Raw genomic sequence first — 25,996 nt, 5'->3', positions numbered from 1 at the left:
CTTTCTCTAGTGCAGCTAACCTCATTGTAGAGACAATCAATCACGAAGCACAAATCTTGACTCTCAAGCCTAGGTCCAAAGAACCCTTACAGGAAGTACTATGTGTTCGAATGATTCGTTGGCACGCATTGTTCGAGTGTTTCCTACATTTTCGTCAACGTCTTTATGTGATCCCTTTTCCTAGGCATGACATATTGTACGTTGAGCACGTTTCACTCATGAATGAGCACAAATGTATGCGGATTTTTCATGAAAAGCTGAAAAGTATGCATTCACGGAAGTCACATTCCATGTCTCTTCCTTGGCATGACACATTTGTAGAAAGAGCACAAGAAAGTATGAGCACCAAGCATGGGCATTTCCATTGTGAATTGCCACAGTTGATTGATTTAGATCACCACGACAAGATTCGATCTCATTGTTTGCGTGTGTGTGGTGAACGGTTTGGCACTCCGTCTCTTTGTTCATCTACATTGCACACACAGTCTTTGAGGAAGACAAGATTTTTTCCAATTACTTTACATGGAATAGGTATGTTCATGGTTTTGTGTTGGAGGTTTCAGAAGTTTTCAGCCATGGAGATTCTTGAAGAAGAAAGAAGCATGACTCTAGACGAAGTTGAAGCATTGAAGGAGCCACAAAAGACTTTGTGTCACTTTCGGCGCGGCCCAAAGAAGCAAACGTTGCAGACCTTTATGAAGTTCAAGTACCGCACGACCCACACATCAGAGTGGGCCGGCAAAGAGTCCCTTCCAAGATTCCGGATGCTATTGGCAATCTCCCTCGACGCCATACAGTTCGGTACCAGCACCTCACTTTGAAAAGGAGGGGATGTCACGTGACACATCCAACCCTACGTGTCCGTGGACAAGCTATAACATGACCAGGGTTCAGTTCAGTCAAGTCAATCTAGAATAGGAAGTGATCTGTCACTTTTGTGAGTCTGTTCCGCAGATCGTACATGTCCAGACACTTAGAATAGATGCATATCCTCTGGTTGCACACAACATGATCATCAGATTCCCTGGTTCCCATCAGATCCCATCACGAGCATTTTTACAGTGCATAGACCTATTTTCCGTATTTTTGATATTTTTCACTTATTTATTAAGTGACTTTTGTTGGGAACTAGGTAGGGCAATTTTGCTAAGATAATATATAAGCAAACCAAAGTTAGCACTTTCTAGCAGAAGAGGCAGCCGGAGCACTCGCTCAACAGGCAACTTCTCAGCAGAACCCCCAAGAGGCCCTAGCGTTTTTGCATCACAGAAGAAGGCTAGCGTTTTCGGACCAAATCAGCCAGCGTTTTTGCTCTTGCCAATTCCTGGCGACAAAAGACCAAGCAGAAGCCCCAGCATTAGCAGATTCTCCGCAGCAAGACCATTTTCAGCCCTAGCCTTTTTGCATCTGCAAGACGCTTCAGTGTTTTTGCAGATCTTCGCGACGGAATCCCCACAAGCATCAGCGTTTTCAGTTTTCAGCAGTCAGACTCCACAGTAGAACCCCCAAACCTCGCAGATCTCACCTTCTCGCAGCAAATACTCGCCGCACAGTCAGATCCCGCATAGTTTGCAGATTCAGCCCGGAAAACGCAAATTTCAGCATCTGGTTTTCAGTGCGTCGTCGTTGCATCGTCGTCATCCCCGTCGTCATCCACATAGAGTCAGAATTCAGCAGATAAAGATTTACAGATTTCAGCCCTTAGCTTTTTCAGATTTCAGCCTGTCTTGCCGTTGTCCTCATCGTCGTCGACATCGTCGGCAAGTCCAAGCATTGTAGAGATTTGTGCAATCAATAGTAGACCGCTCTCGCCATAGAGAGTGGGGCCTTCGGAGGAGGGTTTGACAACATTCTGGTGTCGTATTCTTCTCTCTCTATCTCTCAGTCTCATGCAACTTCACGCATAGTGTCCATTCACTTTGTTTGTGTTCATTGCACTCTCTCATTAAAGAACGGAAGGCTCTCCCTTCCATAAGAAAAAAGAACCTTGAGCACAATTCGAAGCACTCATCTTCAGCAAAGGCAAACATTCATTCCGTTGTATCTTACACATACACTATGCACACTCCACACTTGCACGCTCTGATCTCTGAGTCACTTGTATATTTGTACATAGATACACAATTCACTTTCAGATCATCAGCGCTCGTGCATATTTTTACATTTGTATAGGGGCTTGGGTTTTTCCCTTGAACTCCCCCAGGGTTTTTTCATCCAAAGCTAGAGACCTTTGTTTGAGTGGGGGTGTTGGAGCTATATATGGCTCACTCTACTCAACTTGGTCTCACCTATATATCTGTATCTTGTCCTCAATATGAATCAGTCTTTGGGAGCGTACATGGTGTGTCTCGTCTCGTCTCTCTCTCTTTCTCTCTACATCTCAACAACCTTGGAGAACACTCTACCTACTGAGAAGACACCATCCGCTCGTGGTCCGTACAGGCTACCGTGACTGCTCCAGGACACGGTCGAGTTTTGCGAAGCAACCTTCTTGGTCTGACATTCCTACAGTTTTTTGTGGATCCGTTGCTTGGCCATGATGAATTGTGGCTGCTTCCTCTTTTCTTCAGATGAGTGCCCACGGGTCTTCTTCGGTAGGGTTGAACATTTGCAAGTCTTTCAACGCTCCTACGATTGTTGAGTCTGACCTTGTGACAGCATCTACTTGGAGAATTCTTAGCAGTTGGAGATTCCCAGATTGTTGCTTCGCAACAAACATCTATATTTGAGGCCTCCCATGATGCGTCTTTTCATTCAATTGGTTTGTTTAGCATCACGTGCTAAGAGGAGGTGTTACACCACTTTACTGCTTCATCTAGGCTTAGGGAATGCTTGCACGGCTAGTGTGTCTCCCAGCTCACCACCCACTACTTTTGCATTTAGGTTGCACCTTGTCTTGGCCAAACACTTTTGGTTCGGCCGCCCAGTTTTTGGTCTTGCATCCATTTATCTTATTTTGTCACAAAGTGATGACATGGCGGACAACAGAAACCCTAAAATTCCTGCAAACCCTAATTTCTGCCAAAAACCCTAATTTTTGAAAATCGTGGAGGCTAAAAAAAAAAACAAATTTTAATGATAAGCGACGCGAATCTTGCTTTTTTCTCTATGCAATGAGAAAGAGAGAGAGAATGCTTTTGCTTTCAAGTTTTGACTCTCTGTGAGAGAGAGAGAGAGCAGTTGCTTTTGATTTGAAGCTTTTGGGGCTCTGCTTTTGGGCATCCCTTGTAACCTTTAAATTAGTGGTGAGGGCCTCACTTCTCAGAGCAAATGGACGTAAAGTCTGAGAGTGAATCCCGACCCACTCTCTTGTACTTTGAATTGATTAATACAAAAAGAAATACAGAAAGGGGCGCCAGTCTTTGGGGCCAATATCTCTAGGCACGGAACTCCGCCGAGCCAGTGTAAATCTATTGTGATCTATGAATTGTTTTGAAGTGGTTATTTGGTGCTGTCGCGGTTGATTCTTGACTTGGAGTGTCCAAGTCTGTTACAGTGGTATCAGAGCACGGCTGATTTCTCTTCTACGGGAAATCCGATCCCCAATTTTTTTTTCCGTGGCACCTATGGCTTCAGGCAATGATCAGTCGACTCCCTCTGCATCTGGAGATGCGGACAGGGATCACAACGAGGATTCCGGCATGGAGTATGGCCCGTCTAGGCCTACTCCAACGGAGCAACGAGATATGGAGCGTCGAAAATTGATTAATGATGCAACAAAGATGATGCTCAATTTTGCCAAGGACCCGAAGATGGCAAAATATATGAACCAGACCTCTTTGGAAGAGGTACAGACGGAGTGGCAGAGAACCACAACACCACTCCCGAAACCCACTCTCAAGAAACCTTCTGCCTCCGAGAAATATACGGAGAAGGAACTGGAGAACGTGGTTGATGCACGGATTGCTCAGCTTTTCGAAGTGCAAAAGAAGGACAAAAAGCACGGCAAAAAGCAGAAGAAAGGCACTGACTTCCCGGGATATTTGGGTCGTCGGTCGACATTCGACAAGGCAAAGAAACTAAAGAAGCGCGTCAAGTTTGAAGGCCTACCCAGTTCTTCTTCTTCTTCTTCTTCTGACAATTCTTCTAGCTCTTCAGACTCAAGCGAAGAAGACAGGAAAAGCAAAAAGCGAAGCAAGAAGCAACGCTTCGGAAAGAGCAAGAAAAAAAAGGCAAGGAAGTCTAAGTCTCGCCCAGTGAGTGACACTTCTACAGAGGACTCGTCTACGGACAGTTCAAACTCTGACAACGAAAACTTTTATGCGAACAAGAAGAATTTTTAAAAAGCCAATCAGTATGACTTTCTCGAAGATAAAAGCAAGAAAGTCCGAGGGTTTAAGGAAGGTGGCCAAGCACTTAAGTTTGATACTTTTTCGGGATACTCCGATGCTTCGAAGGCTTTGTATTTTATACAGCAGTTTGACATCGCTTTCGCGGGAGAACGTTATTCAAAGCACTCCAAGATTCGGAGAGCTGCCTCTTATTTTAAGGGGAATGCTCGCACTTGGTGGTCCACGCTTCTATTAAGCAAGACTGTGCCAGTTACATGGCTGAAATTTAAGAAGCTTTTTATTTCTTCTTGGTTGACGCAAGAATATGAACGAGATATACGAGCTGCTTGGAACCATCTTCGGATGACCAAGAAAGATACAATCAATGCTTACTGTGAAAGATTTTGGAGCTCTTTTCTACCCGCCTCTTCATTCAAGAAGATCTCGTTCAGAGAACAGATTGAGCGGTTTACCTTGGGTCTACCTACAAAGATCCGAGATCACTGCTTGGAACAGAAGTCAGCTTCTATTCAGGAGTTGATGAGTCATGCGAAGCGGGGCTTTGCCATTCACTCTGGCAGTCTGACCTACCCCACAGATGAGGCCATGACACAACGAGCCGAACAGACTTCTGGGAATGAAAGTAGAAAGAAAAAGAGAACCCAAAGAAAAAGGATGCACGACCCAAGCTTACTCCTGAGGAGAGAGCTCGCTTTATCAGAGAGGGGAAGTGCTTTGGATGCGAGGAACAGTGACATATCTCCGCGAAGTGCCCTAAAAAGGCACAGAAAGAACAGAATGATAAAGACGACGACAGGCCTGAGAGTTCGAGAGCAGCTGAGGAACGTGGCACAAAAGGCAGATAGAAAAGCAGAACTGGTACCACATGGCGTGGAACCTGTACCGAATCTAATGAATGAAAGTACAAACTTTGCCGCTTTTGGGGCAAAGTGAAGGATCAGGAAGCTCTTTTGAAGGAGCCAAGGCCAACCTCTTTTCACTTGGAATTGGCGGCTCGATTTGGAATTACGCCCGACAGACTGACACCACAGGCGGAGGTAGTTCGACTGGCACCCGGATGGGATGTTGCCATTACACCGAGCATTGGCAAACTTCGTTTGCAATGACAGGGGTGTTCAGGGCACGCGAGTGACGTTCTACTCAGGATCCCTTGGTATCACAAGAACTACGTCGTGGTTGACTACCGGGCCGAGAAAGAGACTTTGATAAATGAAGGGCTTAGAGATTGTACTTGATGAACTTCAGTTTCTTACTCATTCTTTTGGGAGAGAATTGAACGATGGATAAATATGTTTTGACCTGAACAAAAGAACGCCAAGATTTTTTTCTCCACGCTCATGCCGATTGCTTTTTAGATGACCTAAAGATCATACCATTGATCTGATACCTAGAAGCACGTCACCGAACCGGCCACCTTACCATGTGAGCCGAGCACAAAATGAAGAGATTATGAACCAAGTGAAAGACCTCTTGGAAAAGGGTCTTGTCCAGTGTTAGGTGCAGCGGAATGAATGTTGTATTTTCTCAAGATTAGTGATCTTTATTGCTCAAGGTTCCTTTTAGTTCTTAGGGAAAGAGAGCTTTCCGTCTTGTAGAGTGTTGTGGTCACGAACAAAGTGAGTGGATATTGTGCGTGCAAGTGAATGAGACTGAGAGAAGGAGAGAGAAGAGATATGACACCGAGAGGTTGTAATACCCTCCTCCGAAGGCCCCACTCTCGTCGGCGAGAGTGGTCTATTCTTTGATTGCACAAAGGTGTACAATGCGAATGCAATGGACTGATGCAACTTGGGCTATGCCGATGACGACGATGGTGGTGACGACGACGACTTGATGGCTGAAATCTGGGATCTTCTAATCGCTGAATTTCGGGACTGTTTCGGTGGCTGAAAATGACTGTTTTGGCTGCGTTTTTATGGCTGAAAATGGGGGATCAATCTGCTACCTTCTTGGGGTGGTTTTGCTACTGTGTCCTGGCTGAAACGGTGTGGATCTGCTGTAGAAAAGGGCTGAAAGCAAAAACGCTGGCTGGATGTGTCTTCTCACAAAAACGCTAGGCTGATTTATACCTGCTGCGAATCTGCCCCAAAAACGCTGAGGTATGCTGGTGGTATAGCGTTAGTAAAACGCTAATGCTGGGCTGTTTTGTCGTGAGAAAACCGCCAGGAAGGAGGTTCTCGGCGATGGTCTGCTATGGGGGATAAACGCCAAGGGAGGTTGGTGTCGGTGGCGATGCTGATGCTTGGAAACACCAAGGGATGGGGAAGTATGGCGCTAGGGGGTCCTACTGAGAAGTTGCCTGTTAAGCGGGAAGCTCCTACTGCCTCTTCTGCCAGAAAGTGCTAACTTGGGTTTGCTTATATATTAACTTAGCAAAATTGCCCTACCTACTTTTGTTGGAAAGTCACTTGAAAATAATAAGTGAAAATAACCAAAAATAGGAAAATAGGCTAAATGCACTGGAAAATTCCCCTAACTGATGCTAATGGATTCTTATGGGAATTCCGATGATCATGCTGTGTACAACCGGAGGATATGCATCTATGCTAAGTGACTGGGCATGCACGGTCTACGAATAGACTCACAAAAGTGCCAGATCGCTACTAATCTAAACTTGACTGGACTGACTGAACCGTGTTGTGGTGTAGCTTGTCCACGGACACATAGGGTTGGGATGTGTCACGTGACATCCCCCCTAGTACTTCACCGTATTGCTCTCCAGTGTTGTTGGTTTTGAAGAAAGACGGATCTTAGAGAATGTGCATCGATTATAGAGCTCTCAACAAAATCACCATCAAGAACAGATTTCCAATTCCTAGGATCGATGATATACTCGACAAGTTACAGAGATCCTCGTGCTTTAGCAGGATTGACTTGAAGAGTGGATATCATCATATCAGGATAGCACCGCGAGACGTCTACAAGACAGCTTTTCGGACGACTTTTGGTTTTTGGTGATGCCTTTTGGCTTAACCAATGCTCCTGCGACATTTAACTGGATGATGGATAGGATTTTTCGGGAGTACAGACTATTTGTTGGCACTTTCTTTGACGACATCATTGTTTTCTCCAAGAATGAGGCAGAACACAGAGATCATCTGCTTCAGGTCTTTCAAGCATTACGAGATCACAAATTAGTGATTAATGCAAAGAAAAGTGAATTTTTCCTACTAGAGATACACTTTTTGGGACACATTATGTCAGCAACAGGAGTGCAAATGGATCCGGCCAAGATAGAGACTATCCGTGATTGGCCCGACTTGAGGAATGTCCATGAAGTTAGAAGCTTCTTGGGACTGTGTTCGTACTACAGGCAGTTCATACGAAAGTTTGCAGAGGTTGCTTCCCCTTTGCATATCTTGACACAGAAAGGAGTACCTTTTTCGGGGGGACCCACAGAGGTGACTGCCTTTCAGACATTGAAAGAGAAATTGACTACGGGACCAATTTTGACTTTACCGGACTTGCAGAAGTCATTTGAAGTATATTGTGATGCTTGTGCTCGTAGTCTGGGTGCGGTCTTGCTGCAAGAAGGCCATGTCATAGCTTACGAGAGCCGTTTGTTCTCTAGGCCGGAGATGACAGCACAGATGTATGAGAAAGAGCTTTTGGCGGTTATCCATGCTCTTACTCAGTGGCGGCATTACCTACTCGGAGCGGATTTTATTGTCTTCACAGACCATCAGAGTTTGCGCTACTTCTTATCACAGAAGCAGCTTTCGGAAAAGCAGATGCGGTGGGCGAACATCTTGTCACAGTTCCACTTCCAGATGGTCCATGTGCAGGGACAAAAGAATGTGGTCGCAGATGCTTTGTCTCGAAAACCGTTGGTTCTAGCTATTTCCGAGATACATCATAGGAGCTTCGAGGATATGGTCGATCAGTATGCCACAGATATAGATTTTGCAGATATTTTCACACGGAAGATTAGATATTTGAAGCGGATGAATATTCGCGAGATTTGGATACGGCTTTTGCCAAGGTTTGCAAGACTTTGCAGGAGTCTCAAGAACGACAGAAAAAGGCAGCGGATCGCCATCGTCGCGACTTGAAACTGAAGGAGGATGCTGGGTGCTCTTACTTTTGAGAAGGCACGCCTAAGAAAGAAAAAGGGAAAGGAGAGGCTTTTTCCAAAGCTTAGTATGCGATACTACGGACCTTTCCAGATTACTGAAAAGATAAATGATGTATGCTAAGTGACTGGGCATGCACGGTCTACGAATAGACTCACAAAAAGTGCCAGATCACTTCTAAATCTAGACTGAGATCACTTCTAAATCTAGACTGACTGGACTGACTGAACCCTGATCATGTTGTAGCTTGTCCACGGACACATAGGGTTGGATGTGTCACGTGACAATGTGCTACCCTCAGGTAAAACTCCCACCAAACAACGCCACAAGAAAATATGTTCCTTCATAGGGAGACGACACTACTAAATAGCAGACAATGTGCGCCTCCACCATAGGGATGAATTGGAGAGTGACCACAACTGATTACCATGATGCACAATCCACGCATCAGATTGCAAGAGAGCGTAGATACTACCGGCTGAAATGCATTCCAAGCTAACATTGGCAAGATTCCAATCCAAACAACGAGTCTTCGTTCAAAGGAGGAATAGGTGAGAGATCGGCAAGCATGCCACGAATTTCTCGCCAAAGAGGACAATAATGAGGTCCCAATCCAAACAGAGACCTCACAGCAAAGAACGAAAGAGCATAGACAGTGTCATCTACCACCCGATGCACCTGGCATATCCCTATTCGAGAAAGAAAATATGCTTGACGAGGAGAGCGTTGGACCAAAGTAAAAGAGAAAGCCTTGCTCCAATGCAGACTCTCCAATCGAAGGGAATTGCCAAGAGAAGATTGCCGCAACATGACGGCCTTCCAATCAACAATGAGAGAAGAAGTGAAGGGACATCCAGGAATGTGCCCTTCAAGCTTGCCAAAAATGACCTTCCAATAGGTTGGCTGCCAATGACCAAAGGACAGAGTGACAATATGCGCACACAAATGTGATACCATAAGCTACCAAGGTTGTCGTTGTGCCACCAAGACCGGCAATAGGGAAGCTTTCCGAGCCAGAACATGACTACGCAAATCCAAAATGTTCAGCCCGCCAAGGAGTTTGGGAGAGTTGTGAACATTTGCAGGTCTTTCAACGCTCCTATGATTGTTGAGTCTGACCTTGTGACAGCATCTACTTGGAGAATTTTTAGCAGTTGGAGGTTCCCAGATTGTTGCTTCGCAACAAACATCTATATTTGAGGCCTCCCATGATACGTCTTTTCATTCAATTGGTTTGTTTAGCATCACGTGCTAAGAGGGGGTGTTACACCACTTTACTGCTTCATCTAGGCTTCGGGAATGCTTGCACAGCTAGTGTGTCTCCCAGCTCACCACCCACTACTTTTGCATTTAGGTTGCACCTTGTCTTGGCCAAACACTTTTGGTTCGGCCGCCCAGTTTTTGGTCTTGCATCCATTTATCTTATTTTCATAAGTTTTCCCATATTTATGGGATGTTGGATTTATTAGTGGACACTACCCGAGCCAGCCTTCATTGCTATATAGGCAAGGGCTGGGGGCACTTGTCCAATGTCAATGTATTTGTTGTGTGCTCCCCCTTAGGGGCACACGTGTGTCATGCAGGGCCGATGCCTCTCTCTGTCTCCCCCCTTCTCCTTCTCGCTTTCGCTCCACTTTGACACTTTCCAAGACTTTTGTTGTGGAGACGTATGCAAGTGAAAGCGCTATTGGTGGTGTTCTTCATCAAGATGGTAGGTCGATACCCTTAGAAATCCAAAAGCTCAATGATCCCCATGAGAAGGAACTGCTTGCTTTCATCCATGCCTTGAATACATGGCACCGGTCCACTTCATGGTTTGATGGACCACCATTTCTAAAAATACCTTTGTGGACAACTTGACCTTCACAGTCGTAAGGGACAATGGGCCCAACTTAGTCAAGAGTTCAACTTTGGCATCCCTATCAGGTTGCATAAGCTTTTAGCCGATTTGTTGAGGTCGATACTGTCATAAAGTGATGACGTGGCATGTCCAACTGACAGATAAAATGAGTTTCATAAGTTGTTTCAACTTATGGGGTCCCACCCAATGGGGCCCAGGGGGGACAAAGATTTTTAAAATAAAGCAAGGACAACTTTTGCATGGAGTTGCTGACGTGGCAGGCTGTACGGACCCCCGTAAATTTCGGCAGACTACTGACGTGACACTATGTATAGATTTCCATGAATTCCACCGCGATTTACGCTAGCAACTTTTCAACGCTAGCTAGAGAGACCAGATGATTTTGGAACTCGTAGCTTTTCATGTACTGCTTTTAGGCCTAAGAGCCTATATAAGAATTGCCACGGCCTATCTCTTTCAGATTTGGCTTGGGAGCATTGAACAGAGAGAGGACCCTTGCACATTGTACTTTGCTCAAAATTAATATAAAAATAAATACCGAAATGGGCGTCAAACGTAGGGGCCAATACCTCTAGGTACGGAACTACACCAGGCCGTGTCATCTCTTTCTCTCTGAATTGTGATTAAATTTGTTAAGTGGTTTTAAGTTCTTTCACGTGTGTCGTGCCAGATTCCCGACTTGGGGTGTCCAAGTCTGTTACAAACACTCTCTCATGTATGGAGATGTCAACCGACTTCTATCTTTCTCTTCAGAGGCATTGCAAACATGTCTCACTTTGTTGGTGTTTGGAAGCCAATCCAAGTGGGATTAAGTAGCTAGGAAAGCTATGGTTTTGTAGATGCTTGGCACCCAACTATTGAGAGAAAGATAATTCAAACAACACTTCATAGAAGGTGGTTACTTTTCAAGCAAGGCAAAGTGTGTGTGCCCAATTATCGGATATCCATTGTTCGATTTTACTCGAGTTGTCATGATGGACGTAATGTCACCGACTTTGGCCTTGGAAAGCCAATACTTTTTTGTAAACGTCCGTGTCGGGGACCTATGTGCACGTGTGGTGGAAGGTATATTTAGCAATGTGCACGACGCCATGGACTTTGTCATGGGTTACCTCATACAAATAGAGGTCATGACCCTGTTTGTGTTATTATGGACCATCTAACTCAAATGGCAAGATCATAAAGGCAAGGATAAAGATTCTTCAAGATCGTGACATCTCTTATGGTAACCACCATACACAACCTAATTGGTTCCAAGAGGGCATGTGAATATATCTTCAAATATAACCTAGCGAGCTCCACGGACTCGAAAATCTCCGCACTAGCAATTGCTCAAAGTTATCTTCTCGACATTGTAGACCATTCTAGATCCTGAACAAAATAAGTAGTGTGGTTTTCAATTGGTTCTAATCTCACATCTTGCCCTTCATATGGTAATTCACATTATCCATTTGAAGGAACGCCTTGAAGTGGATTAATTGGATGCGCCTTTTTCGGAGATCCCCAACTTGGAAGGTACCACTCAATCAGTTTCACTCGAACCTGAGTTGGTCCTTGACCAAAGGGTAAAGCTATCTCGTCGGATTCCTTATTCATAATATTTCATCAACTACATGCATGACTACATGCATCGTCTTGCATGTGTATCAACCCTAAGGGTGTGCCACTTTCTCCTCACATAAAAAGAGTTTTTTGTTTAAAATGTAAGAATCACCCACTTTCAATTCCACGCTCGTCCATGTCGTGGCTCTCTTCTAATTCTCCCTCTCCAGCCTTGCATACATGAGTTAAAATTGGGCAACTCCCACTTCTTTATTTAAATGTTCTATTTTGTTGGCCTCCATTTCATCTGCGAGAACTTTTTCTTCTACATTCTAGGCCTCTAGGGCAAAGTTGTGAACCTTACAAAAGAGAGGCCCTTGCACAAGCAAAACGCACCTTACTCTCACCTTGCCTAGAGCACGGTTTGAACTAAAATTGAATAAATATCTTATTAAGTACACCTCAAGGGTCATGAGATCCCCCTATCCTTGACAACAAAGTGTTACCTTTTGCTACACAATCGTAGATAAGTCATTTGATGCTTCCTCTAAAATTTTCTGAGTGTTTGTAAATTGTGCACCAAAAGATGCACACATAGAGTATAATTCAAACAACACAATTTGTTCGTTCTCTCTTTGCATGTATGTTATGCATAAACAACTCAATAATTCCTCACTGCCAAACTTTACTCTTTCTTTTTCTTTTCTCTCTCTTCTCTCTCCATCTATCATTATTCATGTTGTGTCATTTTCTTCAAAGTTTGCATATAAACATTTCTTTTGGGGAGATTTATGTTTTTTTTTTTTGAGGGGGTGGTTTTTTTTGTTTTTTTTTGGGCAGGGGGGGGGGAGGGGGTTTGTTTCCTTTACATTGGACATTTGGACACTTGCAATCATTTCTTGGTCAAAGAATTTAGCTACAAATAATGCATATATATATCTAGATAAATTCTGGATAAGCCCAGATTCACGGAAAGTAAGAGGTACAGGCTCATAGTAATCATCCACAAGTCAATATAGCATCAACTCCATCATGCATAATATTGACTAAATACTAAAATATCCCCACTAACAACGTCAGTGCCCTATAGTGGATGTAGAACTAGGTACTAATATATGCTCACACACACTTTTTTTTTTTTTGTAAATCGGATTTGATTAATTTACAAGTGGGAAACCTCAAACCGAGGAAAACCCATGGAAAAGAAGAGGTACAAAAAGCGGAGCTTTATGCAAGGGCTAAAAACAATCAAAGTAAATCCTGTATGCATCAAGAGTAATATCCCCAACCTCATAAGCGAAATGTAACGCTTGGCCAAGCGACGGTTTAAAATAGGGAAACAGGGCCACTTCAATGCCTTGAAACATCAAGAAGTCGCGATGGTGCCAGATGGCCCACATAACCCAAAATCTAATCCAAGAAAAAAAGACTGCAAACTAAGACTGTGGGGACTGAAGCATCCCAAAAAGCCAAAACCGTCTGTGAAAAGTGGCAGAAGGGAAACGGAGCCGAAGAGCAGCCGCGAATGAAGGATCTGGAGTAACGACAATCCCACAACAAGTGTGGCAGAGTCTCCTCCATTGTACGACATCCGAAACAACAAGAAGGTGCAATATGCCCTGTATGCAATGTGCTACGCTCAGGTAAAACTCCCACCAAACAACGCCACAAGAAAATATGTTCCTTCATAGGGAGACGACACTACTAAATGGCAGACAATGTGCGCCTCCACCATAGGGATGAATTGGAGAGTGACCACAACTGATTACCATGATGCACAATCCACGCATCAGATTGCAAGAGAGCGTAGATACTACAGGCTGAAATGCATTCCAAGCTAACATTGGCAAGATTCCAATCCAAACAACGAGTCTTCGTTCAAAGGAGGAATAGGTGAGAGACCAGCAAGCATGCCACGAATTTCTCGCCAAAGAGGACAATAATGAGGTCCCAATCCAAACAGACCTCACAGCAAAGAACGAAAGAGCATAGCCGGTGTCATCTACCACCTGATGCACCTGGCATATCCCCATTCGAGAAAGAAAATATGCTTGACGAGGAGAGCGTTGGACCAAAGTAAAAGAGATAGCCTTGCTCCAATGCAGACTCTCCAATCGAAGGGAATTGCCAAGAGAAGATTGCCGGCCATTCCATTCCAAATGCAACATGACAGCCTTCCAATCAACAATGAGAGAAGAAGTGAAGGGACATCCAGGAATGTGCCCTTCAAGCTTGCCAAAAATGACCTTCCAATAGGTTGGCTGCCAATGACCAAAGGACAGAGTGACAATATGCGCACACAAATGGGATACCATAAGCTACCAAGGTTGTCGTTGTGCCACCAAGACCGGCAATAGGGAAGCTTTCCAAGCCAGAACATGACTATGCAAATCCAAAATATTCAGCCCGCCAAGGAGTTTGGGAGAACAAAACTTGTCCATAGCTAAGAGCCTAAGACCCTTTTTACGAGCTGAGGTGCGCTAGAAATGCTCCAAAATAGTAGACATAAGGGAATGCAAACATGACCGAGACCATGATAACAGAGGCAAGTAAAACTGCACTTAAGCCATAAGAATGCACTCGACAATCCTGAGTAGCACATGCAGAGGCCAAGTGAACAATTTCCAATAATTTCACTTGGAGTGCAAACGTTGGAGCACCCAATCCGTTTTCTATGAAGCTGACGCATTCCAAGCAAGGGGATAACCCAAATGACGAACTATGGCGTATGGAGGAACAATCTCCCCTGGCCACAACAGCTTATGCCAATCATACTCATTCAAAGGAAGCAGCTTAGATTTACAGAAATTAACTTTGAGGCCTGCCGCCAATGCAAACAAGTAAAGAGCATGCATAATTTTTTCCACATCATCATAGCTCGGTTACGAGGCATAAACAAAAAGTCATCCGCATAAGCCTGACCAGCAAAGTGTTGCCTAGATGGTAATACCAAGCCATGCAATCTACCAATAGAAGTTAGAACATCCAAATACATAAGCGGCGATTGCATAAAGCAAAGCGCTGTCACACACACACGCGCGTGCGCACGCACGCCTGCACACACATACGAGCATACAGCAATACAAGATTTGTGAACTGAATTCTGTCATAACTCTAGAGTTTCCTCAAGATAATATTATTGCCAAGACCTCCCAAATATAGTGTGTAAGTCACTCATAATCAGCAGTCCCCAGCATCGTTTTTATCTGGAAAGAAGGAACTAGCTAAGGTATCATGTTGTTCTCTGAAGCGACCCCCCCCGCCTTCCCTTGTTTACCCTCCTAAAATGCATTAAAAAACCTTATTTTGAAGTCTACAAGCAGTTGTTTGTTCCCAGACCAGCTCATATCCATACAAATCTCTACCATATCTTATTATGGAATCTAAAAGCAGTTATATGTTCCCAGACCAGCTATCATATCCACGCAAATTTGGTGTGATGTGCATGAAAATCAGCAAGTCTATTCAGAATTTTGTGACTGTTACATGATTTGACAATCAAGCAGGAATAGATGAGGAAGTGTATAGGCAGTTGAGACTCACTATCTGAATGCGTCGGCACTTGTATAGCTGGATTCATCTCCTGGGAAGTCATGACAAGGGATACGTTCTGCTCTTTCAGCCAACCTCCTATTGTTTAAGCTCCTTATACAAGCTGACTCGTTTAAATGAAATGTTGATGATTAAGCACTCCATCAAAAACTACAAACGAATGACAATCAGCAAAAACAGGGGTTACACAAAAGCCAAGTGACAATACAATTCTCGCATTTCATGTGAAGAGATGAATGGGCATAAGAGCTGCTAGTATTGCTGCTTTTAACACAGGTATGCAAAAATCATTTCACTTAAGCTGCTAATTCAACTCTTGCGTGAGTTGGCGCATAAGATGCAAAAAATATGGAATGATTTAGTTGCAGGCAGAGGTGACCAATCAGCTAGAATAGAGCAATAGTTTCTTTCCTTGCCCGCCAAACAGGGCATAGCCAAGAACAAAGTGAAGGGCAACTAATGCAGAACAAAGGAGCCCTTGAATGAGTCTTCAATGAAGATAAAGTAAGTAGATAAAGGATTCTTACAAGGATAATGCTTTATTAATTGCAAGAAGAAGAGGGACAAGAGGATGGGTGCCAAACTTAAATCCCCTAGACTTTCCAGCACGTACTTGGCTCTGCTGTAGTAGCCGAATGTCTGCCCATCACAATGTGCTTGAGAGATCCCCTCCTGATAAATTTGAGGCTATGAAGATTTTTTATCACTTGGAGGACATCACTTTGATCCTTACAATTGCAACATCATAATCGGTCCCACAAGCTATACTTCTAATACTCTTCAGCTCTTATTTATTTATGAAGGGGATTTTCCTTCATCAGGTCTGCAGTCTACTTCTTGCCATCGCCGCCTTCTAGCTTCCAAAGATCTCCATTGTGCCTTTGGCTTGACTCGTTCCTATGCTTGTTACCTGATCCGTTACTAGGTTCTTGTGTTTCGTTTACCTGACTGTCTTCTAGGTTCTTGTGCTTCCTTTACCTTAGGCAGATAATCATGAAGTGTAAAAATGGAGCTTTCCTCAAAGGGAGCTATAAGCAAATCATAAGGTTGCTCATGTGGGAAATCCTTTGGACATCAACGAACACAGCTGGGGTGTCATGTCAACTCAGATTGTACAGAGTTTGCTGCCTCTCTACAAGAAAGTGGCTTCCAACAAACAAGCGTCAGTACCTCTTGCTATCCAATAATGCATAATCTATTCCTATTTGTTTTTCTTACGCGAGGTGGCACAAGCGCCTTACCAAAACATTGCATAGTGGGATGCGGTAGTTGCCAATAACATAACCAAAAAATTCTGCACCTCTACTCATATACGACATTCTAGTTTGAGGATTGTTTCAAACTTAACCAAAGGATGCCATGCCACCGTATGCATTAATTGCCCCTCGTGGAAAATTGAAACGCATCACGACACAATGTCACGAGCTTGCACAGTTTGAAACAGCCCTCCCCTTGGCCCGTCAAAAATTTCGTTCACAAGATCTTTGTTGAGGAGATTATTAAGTCATGGAAATATAAGGAAGACAGGAGGTAGCCTTTGAAAAGGATGCAAGCCTTGCCAATGAAGCCCGCAAAGCCACAAACGGTCTCTTTTGTATCAATAGAAGCGCATAGGAAGTTGGAACACCATCTTTTTTTAACTCGTCAACTCCCAAAGTATTGACTTTTAAGCAGATTCCAAGTCTTTCCTCTAATTCGTAGTGTCAGTAGCGGAACAATCTGTCAATCAAGGAAAGCTGTTGGTGACAACACCTGGAGGTACCAGAAGTGAGAATGCTAACATGAGTAACGAGAAATCATGAGAAAAACATGATCCTTTCTCAACCAACTCAAGATGATGCATAATCTCCAAGGGAGAGATTGCAACAACCATAGGTGTATCTTCAATCTATGTTGCTGTGCATAAAAAAATTTGCACCAAGAGAAGCATCAGCCAAGGTTTGGTAGTCACATCTGACTTGCTTGATGACACTATTTACATTGGATTTCCAACCTTCTTCATCACTACTTCTCGCCCCATCGTGTCCGCCATATTCAAAACCAAATTTTCATCCAAATCTGAAGCCATCGAAGTATTAACTGGCAGAGATGAAGACACAGACTGGCCTTTGATCTGGCGGCCACCTCGACTTCAATATGGCTTGCCTCCGATAGGATCCTCTGACAATCGAGAACACTTGCAATGCCCCATATGTCAGGTGCAACGGAAGGGTTTAAGGATTTTAGCTCACATCAAGTGCTTCGCACAAACACAAGGTTACTTCACTTCACTGAAAAGAACTAAACACAATGAAAGAGAGAGGCACAGAGAGAGAGAGAGAGAGAGAGAGAGAGAGAACACCGCATGTCGGGTCCCAACCACACTCAAGGGCCCCCGCCAGAGTCAGTACTTGCTTTAGATTACTTGCACAAATGCTGATACAATGGCTAAATGCTGAATATTAAATGTGATGTTCCTGCTGTTATAGTTGTTGTTGCTGATGCTGATGTCTTGCAAAACACAAAGGCTAATCTAGAGCAAAAACGATGGGGTGAACCAATGCAAAACATTGATGATGCTAGGGTGCTGGCTCGATGACAGAAATTTGCTTTTTTTGTCTTTTGTGGCGCACATCCCATTTCCCATGCAATGTGGGGGATTCGAGTAGTAGGCATCGCTTTGACCTTCATGATATACGTGTACATTTTTTGCAATGCTTTCATTTCTAGCGGTCTCTTGCCTATCTCCAAGAGTAGCACGGAGTATGGTGTCGTCTTTTTGACCCCCATGTGTCGACATAGAAACTTTTTCTGAATGTTTTCAATTTCATTCCATGTGTGGGCTGAAATGCTTGCTCCCTAGATTTCCACTCCGTAGAGGATGGCTTGCACTACGCATGTCTCAAAAATGGTCGCTTTTATCTCCCATCATAAGACCTGTACAATGTAATGTCAGTCTATCTAAAATGGGTACCCCCCTCGACCCATATATATATATATGAGTGCCCAAGGGGGCGACCGCCCCAAACCTAGGCGGCCGGACAAAAGTGCAACCTATACATGGGTGGCCAGCCCGAAGACATACAAGCCGTACAAGTATGCCGTAGACCTATGTGACACAGCAGAGTGGTGTAAATCTAACACCCCCTCTCAGCACCTGATGTTGAACAAACCGCATGAAGCCGAAGATGTGAGGCAAAAAATGAAGATGTCTGCTGCAATGTCTGCAGCAATCTGGGGTGTCACAACCTCCAAGAGATCTCCATGGTAAAGTGCCGTCACAAGAAGTGTAGCAAAATACTGTACTCCGCCAATACAGATTGAAATACTACGAGAAGGTCCTGAACTGAGTGTGAAAACAACTCCTTGTCGTAAAAGAGTGCAAATAGACCTGCAAGTGTCCTGCTCAATAGGATCTATAGTCAAACTATCCGGAGAAAATGGGGAAGCCTAGGAACCATCATGAGAATGACTGGAAGCCTGTCAATGCATGAACCTGTAACCCAGTGGGCCAGGTGGCTAAGCTGTGAAAAACTCCAAAAAGGCCAAATGTAGCAATTTGCGCCGTAAACATCCTCCGAAACAAAGAAAGCCACACTAAACAGTCTACATTGTAGAAGCTACCGTAAGCTGCAGCGGTCATCAAGAGACCGAACGGACCACCACCAGATGGTGTCCTGTCAGTAGGTAGGGAATCCAAGATGAGAGGAAAGCCAGACTCAACAGTCTACGCTATGAAGGTGTCACGTGCACATCTAACTCTAATGTGTACGTGGACAAGCTACTTTATGACATGGGTTCAGTTCAGTTAGATTAGGAAGTGTTCTGGCACTTTTGTGAGTCTGTTCGCAGACTGTGCATTGAAAGCACGAAGCAGAAGGTACCGATAGGTGCGCGTCGTGATGTAGTGCAAGATTGGGGCAAGAAGCAGGAGGCACAGAGCAGCAAAGAGCTAGCGCTAGAGATCGAAGGAGGGAGAGAGAGAGAGAGAGAGAGAGAGAGAGAGAGAGAGAGAGAGCTCACGTTTTTGGGAAAAACTCAATAAGTGAGTTTTGGGTTTTCCCACTTTTATTATAATTTACTTTTAAAAAATGTATCGAGGTTCAATGCGAAACTAGACAAAGTATAAAAATGTACAAAAAGGGGATATTTAGGCCTTTAACCCAACAACCTCCCACTTAAAGGCATAAATGACGCCTTTAAGCTAACCAACTCCCACCAGCTGTATGCAATGCTCATGTTGAGCCTTAGCAAGACTCTTGGTGAGAAGTTAGAACATCTGCAGGGTTATCCTGTGTACGGATCTTAGTCAAGGTGACTAGACCATCCTCCAATACCTGACGTATGAAGTGGTACCGCACATCTATGTGTTTGGTACATGCATGAAGCATGACATTTTTGGCTACATAGACAGCACTCTAATTCTCCGCGATGGAACTTCAAGAAACCTCAGCGTTTTCAGTTTTCAGCCCTTAGACACCGCAGATCAAGTCCCGAACCTCGCAGATCTCACCTTCCCGCAGCAGCTCCTCGCCGCACGATCAGTTTCCGCAAGGTTTACAGTTTCAGCCCGCGCAGATTTCAGCATCTGCGTTTTCAGTGCGTCGTCATTGCATCGTCGTCATCGACATAGAGTCAGAATTCAGCAAATAAAGATTTGCAGATTTCAGCCATTAGCGTTTTCAGATTTCAGCCCCTCTCGTTGTCGTCCTCATCATCGTCGACATCGTCGGCAAGTCCAAGCATTGTAGAGATTTGTGCAATCAATAGTAGACCGCTCTCGCCATAGAGAGTGGGGCCTTCGGAGGAGGGTTTTACAACGTCTCTGGTGTCATATTCTCTTCTCTATTTCTCAGTCTCATGCACCTTCATTCACAGTGTTCATTCCCTTTGTTTGTGATCATTGCACTCTCTCATTAAGAATGGAAGGCTCTCCCTTCCATAAGAACAAAAAGGAACCTTGAGCACAAGATGGAACACTCATCTTGAGAAAGAAGAACATTCATTCCGCTGCATCTTACACAGTGAAACTATCCTCAAAGCCACCTACATCAAGACGGAGTGACCCATTACAATTCCACGTTGCCATCTTTAATGTGGTCCCATAGGTCTCGCACCATCATGCGGAGCGTCGCTCCAATATCACCACCCTTCCATCCCTGTAAAAAGCAATCTTCCCTCTCTCCCTTGCTGCTCTAATTTCCGGTATTACTTCTTGCATATGAGCAATCTGCGAGAGGGTGAGGTCATCTCCAAGAAAGATGCATGTCTTCTTTAGAGCCGGTCTCTTCTTCAAGAAGTACTTCTTCGCTTCCATGGAGGGGAAACGAAGGATGAGTGCCCTTTCTTTCGAGGTTTCTCCGTTGCTCCCACTTTTCTTATTGCCCACTCTCCAAGCCCTTGTATGCGTCTACTCGTTAACCCCCACTTAAGTCATGAGTTCTTTCACCTCTTCATCCACATTATCTTGGTCTCTGAGGCCAAATATCCTTACGTGTAAAGCCCGCACACGTCTCCTTTGCTCCTCTTCTAGTGTCAAGTTAATGAAGGTTGGTGTGGGGGTGGGGTTTATTTCCTTGCCCTTTCCTTTCTTGACAATCTTGATCCACTTTTCGGCCTTTTCTGCTATTTGTTGGGTCTTTGATGACATCTACCTACGAGGTCGTCATTTCTTTTTGTTGCTCCTCACCTTCTTTGATGGCCCGCACATGTTCTTTAATCGTGTTAAGCTCTTCAATTACTGAGGGTTGAAGCTCTCCCTCTTCGAGAATATTTAGCGATCGCACCTTTGCAAGCTCCTTCTTGAGTAGTGCGATTTGCTTATCTTGGGCCTTCACATGATCCTCAAGTGTATGTATCGTGCTTTCCTGTGCCGACACGCGCTCGTCGAGTGCGTTAATAGTACCTAGGAGGTGGCGAAGGATCTTATTGATGGAGTCACTCATTTCTTTTTTGCATTTTTGAATGGCATCCTCCATAGGGTCATCCTTGCCATTTTGTTTCCTCATGATTGAAGGCCGCAAAAAAAGGGGAGGGGGGGGGGGGGGGGGGGGGGTAATCACCCGCACTCACATAATTGAAGAGAGGGGGAATTCTTTTTTTTTTTTCCTCTATGCGCGTAGATTTTCTTTCTCTACGCGTGCTGGTTCTCTCTCGCTCTCTCTCTCTCTCTCTCTCTCTCTCTCTCTCTCTCTCTCTTTGGAAAAAGTCAGGGCTGTATATTACTGAGTACAATATAATCCCCAGCGGATGCCAAAATAGCCTATCACGTGGGGTGTACAAGCTGAATGTAAGGAGGAGAGCCACTATAGTGACAACTCGACTAGAACAATCTCATGGTGGTCGGTGTGACGAGTGGAGGAGAAACCACCGAGGAGGGGCATAATGCAACGTAATCTGGCCACCTGTAAGTGTGAAGAAGAGTGGGGATCGTGCCCAATGCCAAAGGAAGGCAAATCGGCGAGCCTCGACTGCTCGAGATGTACCTGAGGAAGAATCCCACTGCCAAATCAGGGTGTGAACGATGTCCAACAAAATGGCAGTGAGGGTATCCTGAAGGAGCTGTGGAGCCGCACTTAGAATGTGGAGACAACGAGCTCTCCAAACATTCCATAGTGTAATACTAGTGATGACTGAAAAAACTTCATCATGTGTCTCCAAAGCCTCCAAAGTACAGCACAGCGGAAGCGAAACGGGGGTCAACACAACGACGCTTCCCGCGAGAGCCAACTACTCTAATGGCCTCCCATCGAGCTCCAGGAAGGGTAAGGTGCGGAGAGGTGGCATCATATGTCAATCTAGCATGAATCCCCTGAGACTGGTCTCTCTCTCTCTCTCTCTCTCTCTCTCTCTCTCTCTCTCTCTCTACCTAGGTAAAAATTCTCTCTCTACGCGTTCTTTCTCTACACTTTCTCTCTCTACCCTCTCTCTCTCTCTCTCTCTCTCTCTCTCTCTCTCTCTCTCTCTCTCTCTCTCTCAAAAAGTGTTGGGCTCTCAAAAAGTACCTCTTTGACACATTGGTGACACCGGTGCTTCTTTATGGAGTGGAGGTGTGGGATGGAAGCATCGGGAAGTCTACTTGGAAAGAGTTTGAGAATGTTCAAAAGCGTTTTCTCACCAACTTTCTCCAAGTCAAGACACAAACACCCTACATGCTCTTACTTCTTGAGTCCGGATCGCTTCCCATTGAGGTCTTGGGCATGCAAAGGGTTGTGGAGTACATGCTTAAGACACAACGTAGCCCTTTGCATCGACTTCCTAGAATCGCATATGAAGCAAGTCAAATGGTCCAAAAGACATGCAAGAGCAAAATACTAAGTTCGGGGTGGATGCTTGACATCAAGAGCAAAATACTAAGTTTGGGGTGGATGCTTGACATCAAGAAATGGTTTGGAAGATTGGATGCATGTCACTTGGTCAAGGATGCGTGAATGGTTTGGAAGATTGGATGCATGTCACTTGGTCAAGGATGCGTCGATCGACTCCCAAGTTAATGAGGCCTTCTTACAACGCCAATTTATCACGGCTTGGGAGAAATCCGGAGGTTCTCGCTTCAGCCATTACACCACACACGTTGCCCCAAACTACAAATCTCTCTTCTTCTTTGAACGAGGTAACCGAACCCATCCCTACATCCTTGAGCCCATCCCGTTGAGTGCGATCCGCACCATTGCCTCCATTCGTCTTAGCTCCCATTCCTACGCTGTGAGACAGGACGTTGGGGCACTGGCAAGGAGTCTCATCGACTTTGCACCTTATGCCCTCGTCAAGTGCGAGAGTGAGTACCACACACTACTTGAGTGCTCAGCTTTTGACCACATATGGTCCTCTTTTCCCCATATATTTAGCCATGAACTCTCCCTACATACCTTCCTCTCCCAACCACGATGTGGACTCTCTATTGCGATGCTCATTTCAACCATTTTTGAGCATCGAGGGTCACTTATGACCTCCACTCACACCACGTGACATGTTCATTTGGTCCCATAGGTCATATTTGACCTCCGAGGACGATAATAGAACTCTCTCTCTCTCTCTCTCTCTCTCTCTCTCTCTCTCTCTCTCTCTACGCTTGGTAGGGGTTGCAGGTCTCTCTACGCTTGGTTGGGGTTGCAGGGAGCGCGAGAGGGGTTTGGGGGAGTGGGGGCAGCAGAGGAAGAGAGCAAGGGCAGCGTGAGGAGTGGGGGAGCAACAGCGGGAGCAGGAGTAGGGGCAGCGCGAGGGGGGCGGGAGCAGCAGAGGGAGAGAGCAGGGGCAGCATCGGGAGAGCAGGGCAGGGAGCAGCAGCGGGAGCAGAGCAGAGGGGCAGGGAGCAGCAGCGGAAAGGCTCTCCATGCTGATGACAAACTGCATATACAAGTGCCCAAGGGTGGTCCTGCATCGATGTGACATGCCCTCAATCCGGGGCCCTGGTACACAGCTGCTACTAGTACTGCCATCTGCTCCTGCACACGAGATCTCTGACTCCACCTTAACATGGGCAAAAATCTCCAACATGCTTTGGGAATACAGCAATGCTGATCCTCCTCCTCGCATAGAGAGAGAGAGAGAGAGAGAGAGAGAGAGAGAGAGAGAGAGAGAGATGCCTCAAGGCTGCTAGTGTGGCTGCCCTATAGAGGATACGAGGCCTAAGCCTGCACCAGCAAAAAGAGAAATCTGCCTCTACATTTGATGCCCACCGTACGGGCTGCCCTGAAGAGAAAACTCGAAGAAGACTTGCTGCCCATGGCCCTGTTGAGGATCAACCCCTGTGCTACCCATAACTGCCATAGAAAACACAATAGGCTGCCTACCAAAAAACGTCAGGGAGGGGCCTACAAAAAATGCAAATTTGCACACCCCCCCCCCCCCCCCCCCCCCTGCCCCCTCTCAGCATGGCTGGATACCTCTGATCTAGGGCTGGCCACAAGGGATGCCCTACTGGGTTGCACTACGCACCTCAGTGGCGACCCCCCCAAGACGTATATATAGGCCTCCTCCCAAGCTGCCTGTCCCACATATCTGCCCCCACCACTTGGAAAATAGGCCAAAATTGAGGAAAATTAAAAAAAGTGGCCCATAGGGCACCTGGGAGCTCCCAGGAAGGCAGGCAATAAAACCTCTGCATCTGCAAGACCCTACACAGCTACTTAGAGAACCAAAACCCCCGAGCTACACCTGGTTGGAAATGACCCACATGAGAAAACTACCTCTCAAGGCCAGGCACAGCCACAAAACAGCCCCCACTCCCTATCACCTATCCCTGGGACATACCGCTGGATAAATCCAGAGAAATGATTAGCTCTAACGTTAACCTGCCTGTTTCTCTCTCTTTCTCTCTCACTCACTCTATTTCAAGTACCAACATAAGTCAAAAGCATACAGCTCACCAGACCATCTGAGCCTCTGGACAAGCCCATAAACAATGATGCAAGGACTCTGGCACATGCAATGTGCAGCACCAACAGGTTGAATAATGGCAAACGCATGAATACCAAGAACCAACAAGAAATACAGTGTGAACCACCCACCGAATAGGAAACGCAATGACTCAGCCAGAACTCCCAATGTATAAAGCCGAATTGGGGACAGAAAAGCATGAGACAGCCATGCATGGAGCCAGGTCCGAAGGTTCAGGGGCTGAACAGAAGCAGAACATGGCTGGCAATCGAGTTGAGTAGTCAAAGAAGTAGACCCGGATCTCATGAGAGCTGGCAGAGTGGCCACCCCTGCCTTATGAAAAAGGCTGCCAATTGAGACAGGAGGCACAACCACATGTCTATTACCTCATCATACCACAATGCGAATGCCAGGATGGAACTAACAGTCAAAGCCAATCAAAAACCTTCGGCAAACATTGAAACGCATGTGACCATAGCAAACCAGAACAGAGCAGCCAACCTCAACAAACCAAAGCTCAAAGAATCATCATTACGAAAACGGAGCACCAATCACCAAGCATTTGGAAGGAGAGTTCCAACAAGCCCAATCGACAGAGACCTCAATCCCAATGTGTGTGGCGTTGTGTGCAATGCAGAAAATTTGAACTATAGCAAAATCCACATGCATGGGTAGCTTAAGTGCGCGCGCGCGCGCGCGCACACACACACACACACAGAGAGAGAGAGAGAGAGAGAGAGAGAGAGAGAATTTTCTTCCTTACCTCGCCTTGATCGCCATAGCTGAAGGCCTCGTAAAGGTCCAATCTATGAAGCCGGTATGGCTCGCTGTCACTCGAGTTATTATCCATGTACTTGGCAAAAATTCCCAAAATGCCCTCCAATTTTGCCAAAATTCCCAAAAATACCTCTAATTAACATCACAAATATCTCTAGAAACAATTTTTTTTGCAACATTTCATAGGAAGATTGCTGCTCCTCAATAGGAGGTGGTAGAATTAGAATTTTATACGGTATTGAGGGCTCTTCGAATAAAATCGTTCATTATTTTTGAACGCAGAGGCCTCTGTTTGAGAGCTCATTGGTGAATAATTTTGTTTAAGACGCTAAAAGATAATTCTCAATCATCATAAACATTAGACTATACAAAAATTGAGGTAAATCCATCCCAAAACGATATGCAAGGGTATATTGGGAATTTTTGAAATTTGAGGGGTATGTTGGGAATTTCCACAAATTGTAGGGGTATTTTGGTAATTTTCCCTTTCTTTTATCAATACTAAGGGCGTTGGCACACCATGGTGCCCCCCAGGGTGAGGC

General features: G+C 45.1%; 1 protein-coding gene across 4 annotated transcripts in view; it reads right to left on the bottom strand.

Moving 5' to 3' along the window:
- Positions 1-25,545, bottom strand: part of LPPBETA (Phosphatidic acid phosphatase (PAP2) family protein) — a 36,599-nt gene extending 11,054 nt beyond the window's left edge. The window contains exons 1-2 of one of the 4 annotated variants that reach the window (XM_086514124.1): positions 25,441-25,545; positions 15,312-15,470 (exon numbers count right to left, since the gene is read on the bottom strand). In XM_086514124.1, coding sequence (XP_086370250.1) covers positions 15,312-15,363 — 52 coding nt within the window. In that variant the 5' untranslated portion in view covers positions 15,364-15,470; positions 25,441-25,545. Of the gene's footprint in view, positions 1-15,311; positions 15,471-15,933; positions 16,977-24,808; positions 25,119-25,178; positions 25,359-25,440 lie in introns of those variants that run through there. The other 3 variants (XM_086514125.1, XM_086514126.1, XM_086514127.1) reach the window with 3 other exon arrangements.
- Between the last annotated feature and the right edge of the window lie 451 nt (positions 25,546-25,996).

This window comes from Adiantum capillus-veneris, chromosome 6 (assembly GCF_014529385.1).
Source record: "Adiantum capillus-veneris isolate H3 chromosome 6, ASM1452938v2, whole genome shotgun sequence".
In the NCBI taxonomy this organism is placed as follows: domain Eukaryota; kingdom Viridiplantae; phylum Streptophyta; class Polypodiopsida; order Polypodiales; family Pteridaceae; genus Adiantum; species Adiantum capillus-veneris.
This window is presented reverse-complemented; position numbering and strand designations above follow the sequence as displayed.